The sequence below is a fragment of the Lonchura striata genome, chromosome 24 (assembly GCF_050655825.1).
Source record: "Lonchura striata isolate lonStrDom1 chromosome 24, ASM5065582v1, whole genome shotgun sequence".
Lineage (NCBI taxonomy): Eukaryota > Metazoa > Chordata > Aves > Passeriformes > Estrildidae > Lonchura > Lonchura striata.
Window position 1 is genome coordinate 673,916 of NC_140726.1, and position 16,951 is coordinate 690,866.

Genomic DNA, 16,951 nt, shown 5'->3' on the forward strand with positions numbered 1-16,951 from the left:
TATATTTAAGACTAAGCAGTACCACTAAATAATTTTGTTCTGCAAATGTGATTAAGTGGAGATTTTAAACTGAAAGGAGTCATACTTACAAGAGACAGACAACATGAGCCTTGTAAATAGCTACAATGCAGACTATACTGTGCAGTCTGCACCTCTTTAGGTAACTCCACTCTGTGCCCCAGTTGTTATTTGGGCATTCTTTAAACCTTCAAGCTGAAGAGCTTTATACCTGATAATATTCTGGATAAAAAAAAAGCCATGATGGCTTTTCCTTACCTGAGTAACTGCTTTCACTTGCCCTGTGTTGACAGTGGTGACCGGGGTACCCACAGAAGTCTCTGTGATCACGTACTGCCCTTGGGGGATGGTCATCATCTGAATCTCTGATGCTAAAAAGTTGCAAATTGGATAATCAAGACCTTCAGTCAAACTCAAAGACAACCTTCAAAGATCAAGTCTTATGTCAGAAAGATTTAAAGTCTGAAACAGTGGGTATTGAATAGAATTCAGCTGATATAAGGCCTTGTAGAACCCTACAGGCCTCAGTAGAATTATGCCAATTAACACCAGATAGAGATTAGGCAATTCATGCAGGGAAAACGCATCCTGTTCTCACTCAAATCATCACAGAATTACTATCCAGAACTGAAAGGGCATGAGACATCATCTTCATGTCACGCTCCTTTTCCACACAATTTTTTCAAGCATGCACACAAATTTGAACAAGTAGCTATCCAACACATGGATTCTTGCTGTATGCAAGTTCCTTGGAATAAAGGAGCCCAGTGTGCCTGCCCAAGCTATGTACTGGATCAGTATGGATGATAGTGGAAGAACTGGTACAACCATTTACATTTATCTGAAGCTTTATCTTGTTTGTATCTATGAATATTAACCACAAAGCTGAACGAACTCTGAAAACAGTGTCCCATTTGGCAGCTGGAGACATGGGGTACTTGTTAGTCAGACACACTTGCCAGGCAAGTAGTTAGGGCTACTGCTGACACTTACAGTAGCTCCGAAATGAGTTCCAGTTGCTGGGGAGATATGTGTGCTGCACTGAGGAGCCTTGCTGCTGCTGGAGGGCTTGGTTTTGTGTTGATGTAGTTGTCTGCATCTGTGATGGGCTGAGCTCCTGTTGAGGTTGTTGCGAGGAGGGACTCAAAGGCTGACCCCCAGCCTACAGGAAAAAAAAAGTGCAAATGCTCTTGGTGTAGTAAGGATTGCACAGCTCTATGCTGTCAAAACTACAGCCTTCTCATTAAGGGAAAACACAGGATGGGTTCTAGAGCATATTGATACAAGAACTGAACTTTCTCTCCTCCAACTTGCTTCACTTCACAGTAAATAAGCTCAGACCAGGAAACTGAAATAGTGATATTGTCGCTTGCCAAAGTGAGCCCATGGCAGGGACCTGAGATTAGAGGCTGAATTGTACCCAAGAGCAGGAAGAGTCGCACTTCAAATATTTGAGGAATGCCAGTTTCCATTTACATCTTCCAACTGACAAACTTCATTTAGCTGCAAATATATCTGTTTCCAATCATTTATCTCTCCTTTGTACATACTGTTGAGGGGGAAAAAAACACCTGACACCAAGAAATTCACACAACAAATACCCAAACAAACCCACAACAAAACACTCCCATACACCTTGGAACATCTGGGCACTGCTTGATGATCTCAATGTGAGACTAATTTCATGTGTGGTCCTTTAAATGACAAAGAAAACACTATCCCCTGCATCAGCACATGCAATATGCCAGCTGAGCAGGCTGGTAGGGAAAGCATTTTCTGAAGAGAAAAGGGAAATACCTGTGATGATGACTGAGTTGCTGGTGATGGCTCTGTGACCTGGATGTGCTGCACCTGGATGGCATGTTGGGTGTATGTCTGGGGGTCATGGAGCTGCCCAACATCCACTGTGGAGTGCTGGGACTGGTGAGGTGAGGTAGCCTGGGGAAAAAATTAAGCAGAGGTCTTTACCTCAAATTCTTTACAAAAGCAGCCATGTAAACCTCTTCTGGGACACAAGGTCTGGAATAATGAAGTAGGAGCCTTAGTGGAGCACACCTGTTGAGCCTTGTTGAATTTCTTTGCACCCCAGGAGATAAGGTATATTTAACAGATATAATGGCACAGAGATCGTTCTATCTCAGTGATACCAATGGAAAGGACTTGCCTAACATCATTCAAGCTGTTTGTGGCAGTGACTGGACTAAACCAAAGGGTCCAAAAGCCAGGATTAGTGTTAACTCCTTCTCTGTAAGCATCACTCTGTACAACATATACATACTCGAGATCTACATATCCAATTCTGTAGCTCTGCATCAAGACAAATGGTTAGAGGTTTTTAAAGGTTTTTCTGAACAACCCTGCTAATGATACCAATTGCAGGAATTGAATTACAAGTCTTAGATATTTACAACATTAAGATCTTGCTAATACTACCTGCAGGAATCAGTGTTCATACTCTTGTATTGTTACGATAACCACAGTCACTATCAACTGAGGCCATTTTTTAGGCCTTTATTAACCAAATTCATAAGTGATTTGATAACATGGAATTTCAGATTAAAATATAAACACATGGTAGTTTCAGCTTCCTCAAGTGGGTAACAGATTTATTACAGCACTCTAAGATATTTTCCTAAGACCAGTTACTCTAGTTACACTCTGGTTTCATTTTTAGGAGGCTGTTGAGCATCAAGAGAATGAAAATGCTATGAAGGGAAGAAGCAACCACTCTCTATACTCCCAAATTTTGGCTCTGACTCACTGAGGACAAGGAAGTATAAATCAGTCTTGAACTGCAGAAAATGGGTCACCCACTGACTCACCTTTCCAGTAGCTGGAAAACATTCCTAGAGCAGACTTGAGCAAAGCTGCTCAGATGGGTAGAACTAAGTCTGGATTGTGTCGATGTGTCTCCAGCAAGCTGATCAAGGCTGGAAGGACTATTTATGCCTGGTACAAGTGCTTATGAAGGGAACCCTATGCCTTCTCAGTTGATTTACCTGTGAAAAGTAGCTGCAGCACTTTTTGTAACTACTCCTTACTACACTTCTGTGTGCTAGAGCCCCAAGAACACACAGGCTTGGGAGGGAAGAGATCAAAAGCACAGCAAGATTCCCACCAGGTTACTCACCTGGGCCACTTGAACAACTTGCAGCTGTATATGCTGAGGCTGCTGCAAGCCAGTTGTGGATTGAGACACAGGGATGTACTGGATGCGCTGGTAATCTCCCTGGGGAGTCCGGTAATCTGTAGTGAGGGTCTGGGATATCTCTGTCATTGCTTGGGTCAGTAAATCTGTTGTCTGAGCAGGCAGAGAGAGAGAGCTACAGATCATCATCATACTGATGTACTTTGTCAGGGCTGTAGTTTTTTTGTCTACATTTATGGTGGATCTGGTCATTTTTTCACAAGAGCTTAATGTGTCCAGAGGTTGGGGTCATAAGTAGTCACCAAGGATCATCAACTAGAATTACTGTCTTCTGCCTAAATCCTAGTCAGGACCAGTAATGACTAGCTTAACATATCATAATAAAAATAATTATTTTCATCTTGTGACACACCAGTATTCTGTTAAACAATGGAAGTCCTGTATTTGTGAAGAGCTGACTTGATTTCCAAGTCAAAAAGTGGTTTGTGGATATATTCCACCTTTCTTTCTCCCCTGTCAGAGTCACAAATTTGTTTCTAATGTGTGAAGACATTTAGTACATAACAATCAGGTTTATGAAGCCAACAGCATCCTGATTAAACCTCTCAATTTTCGAGCAAAACAGTCTTTTATCTAGTTAGTCTTTACATAGGAAGTTTTAAACTGTGATCGATAGGACTTTTAAAACGACGTATCCCACAACATTGAAGGACACATTTTCTAGTCTCAGCTTTCACTTGAGCAGCAGCTGATGTATTAACAGTAGAGAGATCAGCTACTGGAGATTCATCTTGCTCAGTGCTGTGCTGTCCAAAGGATTACAAAAAGATTTGACTCCCTGAACACAGTTTGATCCAGTCCCTAGTCACTGTTAAACTTGTCCTCTTGATGCCAGGAACTGCATCTCTCACTTTAGGAGAAAACTCCCAGTGAAAATCCATGAGATATGTATCCCTGAGTTAATTATGTGGAGTCAGTAGGTCTGAATGAACGAAGAAAATGGATTTGGGGATAAAAGACAAATCCTTAAAGCTACAGAAAGAAATTAATAGAAAGAAGTTAACTCCTGACAGTGCAAAACTGGACCACACAGGCTTAAAACCAGAAGTGATCTTAAATAATGTCCTAATACAGGTTTTAAAGTGATGTCTGCCAAATAAACCAGGGTTACTAATACCAGAAGGCTCCTGTTCTATGTGTTTCCCTGCACTGCCCTTGTGTGCCTCCAGTCCTTACCACAACGGTTTCTCCGGTTGTGCTGTCAGTGGTGAGAACAGCTGGCGTGGAACTGATGACGGCTGTGGCCAGTGGTGCATGGATCGTGTTCGGGAGCTGAGCAAACTCTGGGTGCTTCTTGCGGATGTGCTGCACCATCTTCGTCTGCAGAGAGAAGCAAAGGAGTGTTGTAAGGACGTCAGTAACTCTGCTCAGGGCCATGTGAAATCCAACAGCCTGGCCAAACACAGCTTTTAGGTTTCCCTCAGTAAAACAGCATCGAGATTCACAATATGAGATCCTCTGGTCAACAAAGTTGAAAACAAGTATCACAAACTGCTGCTGATTCACTGACGTACAGTCCTCAACAGCTTTTTACCCCAATATCACCAAGTGTTTTATGACTTTTCCCAAAGGTCATCTTTTCTGTGTTTTTATTTCCCTCCTCATCTCCCCTGTAACTGTCAGAGAGCAGTTTCCAAGCCCTTCCATTCATGATCATACTGTGGTAACTTTTCAGCATAAACCCTCTATTCATGGAATCTTTTGGCCCTAAAACAACCAGACTGTGCCTGCAGAGTCAGCACACCACAAAACCAGCACTCTGACTGAGAAAAAAAGAGTTCTGCTTGTGGACAGACAGGTGACAGAGACCATGGTGAAAGAGCATCCCCAGGGAGAGGCTGTCTGAGGCCAGAACCCCCCATACCTTACTGCTGTATTGCTTGGAACAGTGAGGACAGCACACTGGAGGGGTGGCGATGGTGCCTGTCAGCTGTGTGTGGGTGCTTAGCATAGGATCTGGTTCTCCCGGGCCTGCAGGACGAAGTTTCCGGATGCTTGGAGGTAGCTCAGCACCAGGATGGTTTTTCAGGATGTGTGCTTTGCGTTTGCTGGCACTCTTGTACACCTGCAGGGAAAAGATTTAAAGTTAAAATACTGCAACCCTTGTGTCTGCACAGGAAACAGCTACCGGTTATCTTGATCTGGAAGGTCTGCATGTTGCTTTAGAGTACATTTAGTTAAATCCCCAGTTACAACAAAAGGCATGAACATACACCTTCCAGTGTTTCACCAACCTGTAAAAGCAACTGACTCCTTGTGTAGCAGAGAAGCCTTTTGAGAACATATTGTATGCCACAACCAAACACCAAAGCAGGACAAGGAGGTAAGAGGAAAATTCTTCTTGCCATATTTGAAGATCAAATGCCCAATGTTAATTTGTTATGATAGTTGATGTCTCTACTTGACACAAAGCATCAAGCTGTTCTAGTTTAGTGATCAACACACCTTTTAGTTATTTTGTTCATTATCAACAAAAAAATACTATCTAATAATTAAAACTATTTTTTCTCCCCTTAAACAAAAGGAAAGAGGCATCACAGAAAGATGTACTGAAGATAAGAACAGTCAAAATACACTCCCCAGTAAATAAAGGCCCTCAGGAATAAAAGGCAAAAGAGAATAAGAGCAAGAACCCAAAGGCACTGCAGAAGCAGCTTCAGGCTCCACTGAGCACTGGGATATGATCTAGCAGCTTACAATTAAAAGGTGCTAAAGACTAACTTTTAGAAGTGATACAGAAACTAAAGTACTTACTGGCCAAGAATTATACACGGACAGCATACTTAGTCCTGTGGTAACACAAGACTAAGGGTCAGTGACTGTCTGCTGGATAATAGTATTCAAATTTTCCAATGCCAAACACAGCAGAAAGGGGAAAACTGCAGCTTTCAATTAGCAGTCCACTGCCTTGGCCTAAGTGCATTTTGTATTTTTTTTTTGACAGTACTGCAGGAATGTTGCTGGCAAGTACCTCAGAAAAGCTACAAACCCTGCCAGAGATTTCTATGAAGAGACAAATTGGTTGCATCCAGGACTGGCACTGAGCTATCCTCCGAGGGGTGACTTCCCACACACCTTATCGCAGTATTGACAGAAGTAATCTCTGTTGGGTTTTATGATGGGCAACGTGAGCTCTGGCACCTCTTCTATTTTCATGTCTGGATGTCTCTTTGATAAATGATTCACCTTAGGAGAAACAGAGGACACGAACATATTACCACTGGAAGCCAAATGATTGGTGCTTCTTCCAGTCATGGGTAACAGCCAAACCAAAACTGAACAATGCAAGCCAGCAGCACTGGAAGCTTTTTCTGCTGCAAGGGTTATTGTGCACTCAACTGCTGAACGTACATGTGGTCTTGCTAGGTCTCATTTACAGTTTCTCTAACCAAAATGAGATTGGAAGGGGTGAAATAGTTTGCCAGAACTGCCTTGTAGCTGTTATCTGAGAGTGAGGTAGTGTGAAAGGCTGCCCAGATCAGAACCCCCATGAAACCTTAGCAAACAATCTCTTGCTGCAGAACAGCCAGAGGCAATGACAAGACATGAACAGAAGAGGCCCTCGAGAAGGGGGAGAAACAAAAAACAGGAAAGATCGCCTGGAAAACAGAGGCAGTAAGGCTGAACAAGGCAGTATTTTAATCTCATGTCCTGTTAAATACAGTACACATCAGACAGCATTACTTAGTGTTGAATTATGGTACTGACAACCAGATGTACAGTGCAGGCGGTAAACATGCAAATTTGCTGAAGAAATAAAACACAGAGGTTTAAAAAAAGATGTATCACCTCAACTCAGCTACAAAATGTGCCAAAATTTGTTTCACAGCATCCTGGCTGGATAAGACCAGACAGGATGGGGCTTGGAGCACCCTGGTCTAGCGGAAAGTGTCTCTGCTCATGGCCAGTACGTGGAATGAGATGAGCTTTAAGGTCCCTTCCAGCCCAAACCCTTTCATGATCCTTGTGTTCCAATGCTGGAGCTCCATCTTTATTCCTTACCTATTCGTCAGAATAGAGTACAGAGGCTGTAACAGCACCCAGGCACTCACCAACATGCCCCTGCGGCGGAAGCCCATCATGCAGAGGCGGCACTTGAACATGAAGCTCTCATAGTCAGTGGACGCGATCCGGGGCTTGAAGGTTTTGGAGCGGCTGATCCGATCAGCCTTCTTGGCCTCCCTCTCTGGGTTGTGCATCCTCTGCATGTGTTCTCGCAGTTTGTCCTTTCTCTGGGAAGGAGAAATTGGGGAGAAAAGTGTCAGCAATAGCAAACAAACTGCCATACTGCCTGTTATGCATAAGAGCCACAGTTTGAGTTGTTCAGAGATCCTCTCTCCAGGAGAGGGAAACTTTCAGAAAAATGTGTTCCTTCACCCAGAAGTATCCAGTCCCTCAGCGTCCCATCACAAACTCAGTGATAGGGAGCAGGCTGCTGCCACCAGAGTTTACGTGGCTCACAGTCTGCTTCATCTGTTCCAATGAGATTTGGAAAGGCATCTGGATGACATGTGCTGACAAGACAGATGCTATGGACACAGGCATCTTGGCCAGGAACATTATTAATGCACTGGCACCAGCAAGGTAACTGAACTGTTATAAGCAATGTAACCCAAACATTTGGCAATGGAGGTGGATGATGTCCCAATTCTTAATAAGCAAATAGAAAGTTCCTTTGCTATTAAATTATTAGAAATAAGATCTGTTTGAAATAAGATGTTGAGGTGACCTTGCCCCTTGTCCTTCAGAAATGGATGCCATAGTTCACACAGGACACCAAGCAATGCATGCAACTCGCAGGCAAGTCTAGTGTGCTTACATGTGTTATTTTCTTTCACCTTTGAGAACATGAACTTATCTCCTTGAAGGAGGGTAAGGAATAGTGGTTTTTGTACTAGTAATGATCCAGCCAAGAGCCACCTCACCTTGAACTGCTTGCCACAGGTGGAGCACAGGAAGTCTTTCCGGTCCGAGTGCCGCAGCATGTGGAGTCGCAGCTTGTCGGGGCGGCAGAAAGCCTTGTCACACTCTGTACACTGGTAAATCTTCTCAGAATGGAAACTACGCACATGTTTCTTGACCTAAAATGGCAGATCACAGAAAAATGAAGTTTATTCAAAAGAGAAGTAAGTGGTAACACCATCTAGGAAACTCTTTGCAATATGAAAGAGAAAAGTTTTGAAGGTGTTTAATATACTTTGGTTTTAAAAGTATTTGATCAGAACAGTTGCTACCTCAGCAATAGTTTCTATAAAGCCATAACAACTTTATTACTCATCTGGATAGGTGATTTGGTTTCCTCAAGAATGATTCTTGAAGGCATCAGCTATTGCACAACTGCACTTAATGGGCAGCGAAAGTCTACAATGTACCATTTGCACAGAATCATCCTTGAGTTAACACATTCATCCGAGGTTTATTATCTTCCTTTCATTTATAAGAAAGTAAAACATGGGGACTAATGCCTTTCAATCAGACACAATGAACTTGTAATTATAATTGGCAAAGGAAAAAAAAAAAACGTATGCAAAACAGCATTTGCACACCATTCCTGAATGGCAATTACTTCTCCATACTCTGGGACTATTCTTCACCTCTTCAAATATCTAGAGGGGTATTTTTTTCCTCCCCCCAGTAAAGGAACTAATGAAGTTTGACATCTGAAATGAAAGCACTATTCAAGAAATGGATCTCTAATTAAATCCTTACCATCTTCTAATACTGATCATACACAGAACAACTTGGCTTGTCTACCTGTTCCACACAGAAGTATTTCAGTAGGCAGCAGTGTCTAGTCTTAATTATCCACACAGCAAGAAGAAAAAAAATCATTGTTAAATGTCAAAAATACAACTGAATAGTTGGAAAAAAAGCCATGGGACTTCCAGTCATTTGTATGGGAAAGTTTACTGGGAATTAAGTTGCAGTACAGCATTTCTGAATCATTAATGTTCTTCCTTGTTGAACATTTACAGAAGATAAAGGACTTCTGCCAGAATGGAATTATATTAGTAAAATCACTTTCCCTCATCCTTTCCTCTTTAGTGGATAGTCTATCTGTTCCTATTACTGATCTAAACCGGATTTTTACATTTCAGTTTCAGTCAGGTAGCTCAGTAAGACACATGAATTGCTTTGTCCCTAAGAAGGATAATGAATATGTGCATGGTCCATCTCAGTTTTTTCTTACTGGACATGGAAATAGAATCTTTAAATTCTACTAATGACCTTGTCCAAGTGCTCAGAATAGTGCAGAGTAACTGCATTACTCACTGCTCCAGTGCAGTGTGCAAGGAAGGAGAATAAAGTGCCCAGCTGCAGCTAAGGGGGGAAGTCAGGAAGTAGAGTATCCTGATCTGTTTTGGCACTTCTTTGAGCTGTTCAAATGAATTATCCTGACAGAAAGCAGGCAAGGGATTAAAGATGTAAAACTCCTCGTTTTTTTGTCCAGAGTTGTAATGACAAAGGGCAAGGTGTGTTCAAGTACAAGCTGAATACAGCAAAAGACAATTATTTTTTGTGCCATGGAAATGTAGTGATCAAGACCTCTGCTTCAGGAATTTTTTGGGAATAAGGAACTCACCCTTCTGCACTACAGTGCCTTCTTGTCAGCGTCAGTGTTTGGCACCAGTCAATGGTGGATGGGAACTGTCACTATCAGTTTATCATCCTACTGTAAAATTTTCATACCTTCTCTCAGTGAGTTCTCACAGGCAGCTTCTCACAACACTGACTCCTTTTTTTTCCTCTTTCTTCCACACAGCCAGCTGACTTCTTCCTGTCCCTATAGCACAGCCACTTAACCCTTTGCATCCCTTGCAGCACACACTAACCCATATTGCCCCTTGCATGACTGCCTGATCCTTACACCTCACAGCACAACCAACTAACTCTAACTTGCCTCTTCACCAGCTAATCCTCTCTTTTGTAACACCCATCCTTATTGGACACAGCTATGACCTATTAAGGGCAAGGTTGTTCCTAGTCTTTGGTTATTAGTACAGCTTCAACTCCTCAGGGGCGAGATTGCCTTCAGCAGTATCTCTATTCTCTTACAATCCATCCTCCCACACCTTCTAATGACAGATTGAAGCATCACATCTGATGATTTAGTGGACAGCGCACTTCAGTGTCATAAGACAACATCTAGCAGTGGTTGGTCACTCTTCCTTTTCAAGTTCTGACTGAGGTGGACCCCTGCACCTTGTGAGAATGAACTGCTGCGCAGTTACACAGGGAGAGCACTGGGAAACCCACAGCCTTGTGAGAAACCCCCAAAGCAGAGCTTCAGATCAGTGCAGAATCTCACCTGGATAAAATCTGGGAAGCGTTTCTTGCAGGTGGGGCAGGTGAAATAACCATCATTGACATGGATGGCCACATGATCCTTAAGCAGATCCAAGCGGTCAAAGGACTCAGGGCAGAAAATGCAGGAGTATGTTTTCTGGTCCATGTGGAACTTCATGTGGCTCTCGAGGGCACCACTGTTGATGAAGCCCTTGTTGCAGATGTCACAGGTCAAAGGGCAGTTCCCTTCCCGCCCATGGAACCGCAGGTGCTGGTCCAGCTTGTCCTTCTCCCGGAAGGCCTTCCCACACTGCAGGCATTTGAATGGGCGGAAGGATTTCCGGATGAACAGGTGCTGCAGAGCTGCATTCTGAAAGAAGCATCCAAGAGACCATTAGCTTTCATTAACATGTATGGATTCCATATCCATGCATATTCAGGATTAAATATACCTGATGATTAGTGAACCTAAACTTCAAGAAATTATTTTTCATCATATGTGGCCTCCAATTTACAGCAGGGGAGGCTGTGACAGGCAGAAATCAGGGGACACACCTGCAGCTACAACCTGAGTTAGTGGAACACAGTGCAGGAGTTTCCTCTCCATCCCTGATTTCTTCTGATTTAGCTGACTTTCTTTAAGCATGCCATTTTTCTGTAAAATAAAACGAAGTTTTCTCTGAAGCACAGACCTGGGCCAGAGAAAAACTGCAATTCCAGCCGATTATTTGGCATCATGTCATAAGTTCAGCCACCACATAAAGGAATAGTGAGCCAGCACCATGTGTTCCCCTCAGGAGCAGGGCTTATGAAATTCCACATCCCTTTACAAGATCACCTCTGCATCAAAAATCACCACAGAGATGTGCAGCAGTGGTTTAGCATTGCCTGCAGAACTTCTAGTGGAACATACATCCAAGAAATGGTGGTCTGAACTTTTTTACTATTGCCACAAAGAACGGAATTTCAAAATATGATGACAAGGGCAGAATGGCAGCCTTATGAGCAGCATGTAAGAACTTGTGAGCAACTCTCCACTCCTACTGTGCACAAGGTCTCTTGTCAGCCCATTTTTTTTTCTTTTGCTGTGTGTTTGTCTTCACTCTGCCTTTTCTGTAACATTTCATGATCGTTATCTTTGTTTTCTCTTCTTACCCTTCAGATAAATGTTATAGAGCCATCTCACTTTCTGCTGGAGGAACAGATGCTGCTGGATGCACTGCCTGTAGAAAGAGGGAAGAGGGTCCTGCACCTGCATTTTAATATTGAATGAGAACTTTCATGTTGGATAGTTGCAAAGCTGGAATTGAGTCCTATGAAATCCCCCAGCACACTGTCACCCATACTGCACTCAAAGTACACTGCAATGCTTCATTCTTCTGCAAGAAGTCTAAGCAATATCCACTCTTCTCGCAAATACTTCTATAAACCATTATTTATTGATGTATTTTTTCACATCACACACAGAATCTACATCATGATAGTTAGAGAAATAATGTGGAAGAGCACAAATTTAAGTTGCAAATTAGGAAGATTCTCAGCTGTGAGGGTGGCAAGGCCCTTTCACAGGCTGCCCAGAGAAGCTGTGCTGCCCCATCCCTGGAAGCACTCAAGGCCAGATTGGACAGGGCTTGCATCAACCTGTCATAGTGGAAGGTGTCCCTGCCCATAGCAGGGGGGTGAACTGGATGAGTTTTAAGGTCCCTCCCAGCCCAAACCACTAAGATTCTACTAGAATATTGCTGACACTTCTGCTCACATGGGTTCCGTATGACCCACTTCTTCATGAGACCCATTCATGACTTCTGCAAACAAATTTCCCTGGTTTCCTGTCCCCTTTGCTTGTGGGAATGTGGCAGCTGACACACCTGACATTTGCTGTATCTCTTTAAGTGCACACCAACAGCTGACACTGATTAAATAGTTATGAGTTCTTCTGCTGGAATGAGGGAGCAGCTTGGGAATACTGTGAAATGCTGTGCTAAGAATTAAATTGTGAACCTCAAAGATCCTTTTTCACCATCTGAACTGCAGGGGGAAACCTAGACTCTCATTCCAGGAAAGAACAAGAGAGCAAATATTTTGCTACCAAAAAAAATGATCACTTTAATACAGGAGCTCCAAATAGGGCTTCCCAGGAGCTGTCATCATCATCATTCTCCATTTTACAAGTGGAGACAATGGGAAACACAGGGATCTGCTCTAAGTCACACTGGGAATTGGAAAGACAGCCATGTGCTGTGCAAAATCTGATGTGCTGCTTGGAGTTCAAAGGATATAACTGTCCCCTTAACCACAAGGAGATGCTAATAAAACATAGGTGAAAAGATGCATTTCAAGTCCTGAACTGTACTATTCATTTGAGTTTTGATCGCTGGTACCTTAGCAGAGAGCTGACCGCTAATCCAGCAGGCCAGACTCAACATAGCCCTCAAGGGCTACAGAAGGTGAAATGTTTTACTCTTTGCCTAGTTAATCAACTATAAAAACAGAACAAAAGAACTAAGTGTTGTCTCATTAACTTGTAGCATTGATCCGGCACAAACAATTGCGCAAACAAATCCTCCAAAATTTTAAGACTGATACTACAGCTCTTCACCCAAGCAATTTACTCCCATAAAATCCACCTTAAATCTACATAGAACTGGTGTGAAAAGAACTGGGAAAATGCAAATTGTTATTCAGGTAACACTTAGTTCTAGACATTGGTTACCTAAAGAAGAATGAATGTGGCAATTTATGGTGCAGGGTCAGTCAGGGAAACACTAAACAGGAGTTGGACCAAACAAAATGGAAGGTGGTGTTGATACGTACCATTGGATTAGATACAGTAAAAACCCAATGAAACAAAAACCCAAACCTACCTGCAGCTCCAGCTGAGCAGGCAGCATTGAGAGAGAAAAAATACTTATGTTATGCAATGGACTTGAGAAAACAGAAGCCTTGACTTCTACACTACAAGGGCTTTTCCAACTAGAGTTTACTGCTTTGAGGTTTTTGCCTCAGGAAACACTAAACAGATTTTCCAGATTTACTCTGTAGTTAGTAACTGCTCAAGGGGAGTTAAAAGGGCAAAGATAAAAACCACAGATAATCCTGAAGGTGTTTTGTGACCTTTCCTGTTTTCCTAGGGCTAATTAACAGGGATGCAATGTGCACTGCCCAACCATAGAGAGAACAGAATGCTTTCAGCAGAAGGGAATAATTAGGGCAGGATGACAACAGGGTAGGGATAAGAAGAGTAAAAACGTTAAGGAGAAGGGACTTTTTCTAACCTCATTTTACTGGTTGTGCTCCTTGTTACACAACCACTTGCATTTCTTTCACCACAAAGGAAATGACTGCGCTTTCCAAATAATATTCCTATCCCTCCTGATTCTGGCATTAGCACACAGACACCCTGCATACTGCCCAGAACTGAACTAAAAACAAATATTCATTTTGGCTGTGGACCACAATGTTCCTCTAATTTTCTATAAGAGTTCTTGAAGGGTGTGTGTATCTCTTTTCAATACTAGGAACCTCCCCCGCCCCAGCTGCCATAGTTAAGGTCTGATCTCCAAGGAAAACCGACAGATTCTAAAGCAGAGGCTGAAAAATTAACTGATCCTATCAGGACTTGAATCCTGGGGTAGGACAAATCAGTGCTTCCAGCTAGTATGAAAACAGTCTCAGAGCACCACTGTCTTAAGCCTTAGAAAAGCTGAAGCAATTCACAAAATTCACTGGTTTTGAAAACTAAATCCTATCTAAGTAATAAGGAAGAATAAGAGCTACACAGGTTTCAGAATCATAACTTGGAGTTAGGACTTTCTACCTATTCTTTGGAAGTGAATAATGCATCACATACCTAAAACCCAAATGTTTGCTAGCTTTTATTATGAAGTGCATGTTATTGTAGGCAGGTGCTGTGTGAGTGTTCAGAGGGTGATTTTTCAGTGCTTAAAAAACGATGCTTGCTGGTTTAGTCTTATCTCAAATGCTCATTGCTCACAGTCTGATGCAATATGGAAAGGTCTGTGCAACCATCCATCTGCCATTCTGCCAGTGCTTCTGGCTTGAAACATATCCAGGACTCTCCTGAACACGAGCTGCCAGATAAATGAAAAGTTCTGAAGACTTGAGATACAAACATATCACTGAACCACCACTGCACTCCTCTGAGCTGTCATCCATTTGTGATGAATTTACAAAGAACAAAAGCTAAGTCACAAGACAAAGAAGTAACTTCAGAATTTATGTACTTTTCTTCTTACATTAATTTTTTTAGAGGATCCTAAGTTCACATCTTGGGTTCAGAAGTTCAGGGAATTGGCCAATGCTTTCTTTTCTTACTGAGGATGCTGTAGCACACTGTAAGCTTTACATCTCCATGCTCTGTCAAAACTTCAGCATCTCTCTCTGTACTCTATTATACACCCTTCAAAATACATTCAGTAAAAAATCCCCCAAGCTTTTAACATATGAAAAGGAAATCACTGGTAGAAACTTGTCATTCAGAGATTGCACTTTGTATCATTAAAAACTGTGCAATCTTAATGGGCCCAAGCTTCCTTCAAGACATGCCACAGTATTTCTGGGGTAATGCCACCATTGGTCTTACTTATGTATTACTGTAAACTGCAAGCAAAATTTGGCTCAACGTCTTCCTATATAGAATAGTTACTCAATTCTTTTCTAATCCTTCCTCATCTCCTAAAACTGAACTCTTATCCCACTGCTTCTTTCCTTAATCCAAAGTTAACACATGGAAGAAAAAGATTTTAAACTAAATAAACTGATTTCCCCAGTTACAAAGCTTCAAGGATTATTTGCTTGAATCATTTCCCTCCAATACATAGTAGGGAAAAACCAGCTCAGCCAGTTGACATGGAGCTTAGGCTCAAAATGTTTTCTTGCTAACACAGGTTTTGCTCTCAAAGGCAGGGTTTTCTACCCCAAAGAAGAACTTTATCACTAAGTATCATCATCATCTAAGTGGATCCAAACTGACGTTGTGGTTCCTCTTTGGCAATTATTTGCAAGAGAGTTCTGAGAGACACAGATGGTGCTGTGAGCAAGTCATTAGTCTGTGCCACAGCACCAGGATTCTGCCAGTTGTTTGAAGCACCCCTGCTTGCCAGTTTGGATGGGCCATGTTTCCATGCAAGAATTACTGTGATGGAATTCAATCAGCTCCAGCTCCTGACCAGTTCTCACTAACACCTATGAGATACTGGTCCTTTATGTGAAATTTGTCTTCCCCTCAGTGCAAAGAAAACTGCTAGGAATGAGATACTTTATTTGGCATTTGGAAATGGATACAACAGTGAAAGGAAGACCAGCTGACCCTGGCAGGCAGGCCTGGCATTTCCTGGGTTACAGTGGATGTGATCCCCCATCCTCTGTGCTTACCCTGATGCGCTTTGCTCGCCTCATGTCATCTGCTGTCATGGTGCTCTGCGTGGGCACCGTGTTCCCCTCGTGCTGTGGCTGTACATGGAGCACATGGTTTTCCTGCTGCTCCAATGCTGCCTGTGGCTCTGTTGGCACCGGAGTCTGTTCCTGCTGCTCCAGCCTATTCAGTGGGGCTTGTCCGGCCTCATCAAACTGCCCTTTGCTGGAAAAATGCAGCAAGTCCTGAAATCGCAAATCATACAACCAGTGATTATTCCCCCCACCCACTGAAAAACACTTTGATAATACTCATCAGACAACAAGATTTGTAGATATTCAATCACAAACTATAAACAAAAACAGCGTAGTGTAGTGTCTACACTAACTCCTACAATTCTCCTACTGTGTCCACTGCTGCTTTTGGCACCTACAGGAGCGTCACCCAGAGCACCAGAGAGGCAGTGCTGCAGGTAGGTGACTCTCCCTGGGCCATCCCTTTCTCTGACCAGCCACAGACAATTAGCATTACCCAGCTGATTAGCCAGACAATGGCCAACAAGGTTCTTCTGCCCTTAGACTATTTCCACTTTAAACAAAGCAACTACTGCAGACCCAGAAAAGGAGAGAATTTCTGTCTCGTGGAAACTGTTGTCACTTTGAAACACTGTGTGTCATTTTGCAGTGTCTTCTCCTTTCTAAGGAACTATCTAGAGTGCCAAACTAGAGAGTGACAAACAAGGTGATCATGCTGGGTGCTATGTGGTTTTTTTTGTCCAGTTTCCAGCTCTGCACACATCACTTCCATGTATCCCACAAAGCTGTTTATCCTCCCCTTTCACATTAGCATAAAAGGGAGGTGTTGTAAGCAGGAAGCACATGCCAAAAGTCTATATTCTTTTCCTGTGAGTTCTCTGGAATGGAATCCAGAGATAACTCTTCTGGAATGGAATAACTCTTCTGGAATGGAATAACTCTTCTGGAATGGAATCATCTACTATTACAAAAAAACCCACAAACAGATCCTTATTTTACACCATGTAATGCAACTGAAAAAACTTAAAA

The 16,951-nt window shown here is 42.5% G+C and overlaps 1 protein-coding gene across 14 annotated transcripts in view; it reads right to left on the reverse strand.

Moving 5' to 3' along the window:
• PRDM10 (PR/SET domain 10) overlaps positions 1-16,951 on the reverse strand; it is a 44,872-nt gene that overhangs the window by 3,612 nt on the left and 24,309 nt on the right. For 12 of the 14 annotated variants that reach the window (XM_085560036.1, XM_085560034.1, XM_085560032.1 and 9 more), the window contains 11 exons: positions 15,908-16,132; positions 10,536-10,883; positions 8,152-8,307; positions 7,279-7,458; positions 6,302-6,412; positions 5,091-5,291; positions 4,403-4,546; positions 3,149-3,319; positions 1,816-1,956; positions 1,012-1,180; positions 277-389 (listed from right to left, as the gene is read on the reverse strand). In XM_085560036.1, the coding sequence (XP_085416162.1) occupies positions 277-389; positions 1,012-1,180; positions 1,816-1,956; positions 3,149-3,319; positions 4,403-4,546; positions 5,091-5,291; positions 6,302-6,412; positions 7,279-7,458; positions 8,152-8,307; positions 10,536-10,883; positions 15,908-16,132 (1,959 nt within the window). Of the gene's footprint in view, positions 1-276; positions 390-1,011; positions 1,181-1,815; positions 1,957-3,148; positions 3,342-4,402; positions 4,547-5,090; positions 5,292-6,301; positions 6,413-7,278; positions 7,459-8,151; positions 8,308-10,535; positions 10,884-15,907; positions 16,133-16,951 lie in introns of all 14 variants that reach the window. The other 2 variants (XR_014949962.1, XM_085560031.1) reach the window with 2 other exon arrangements.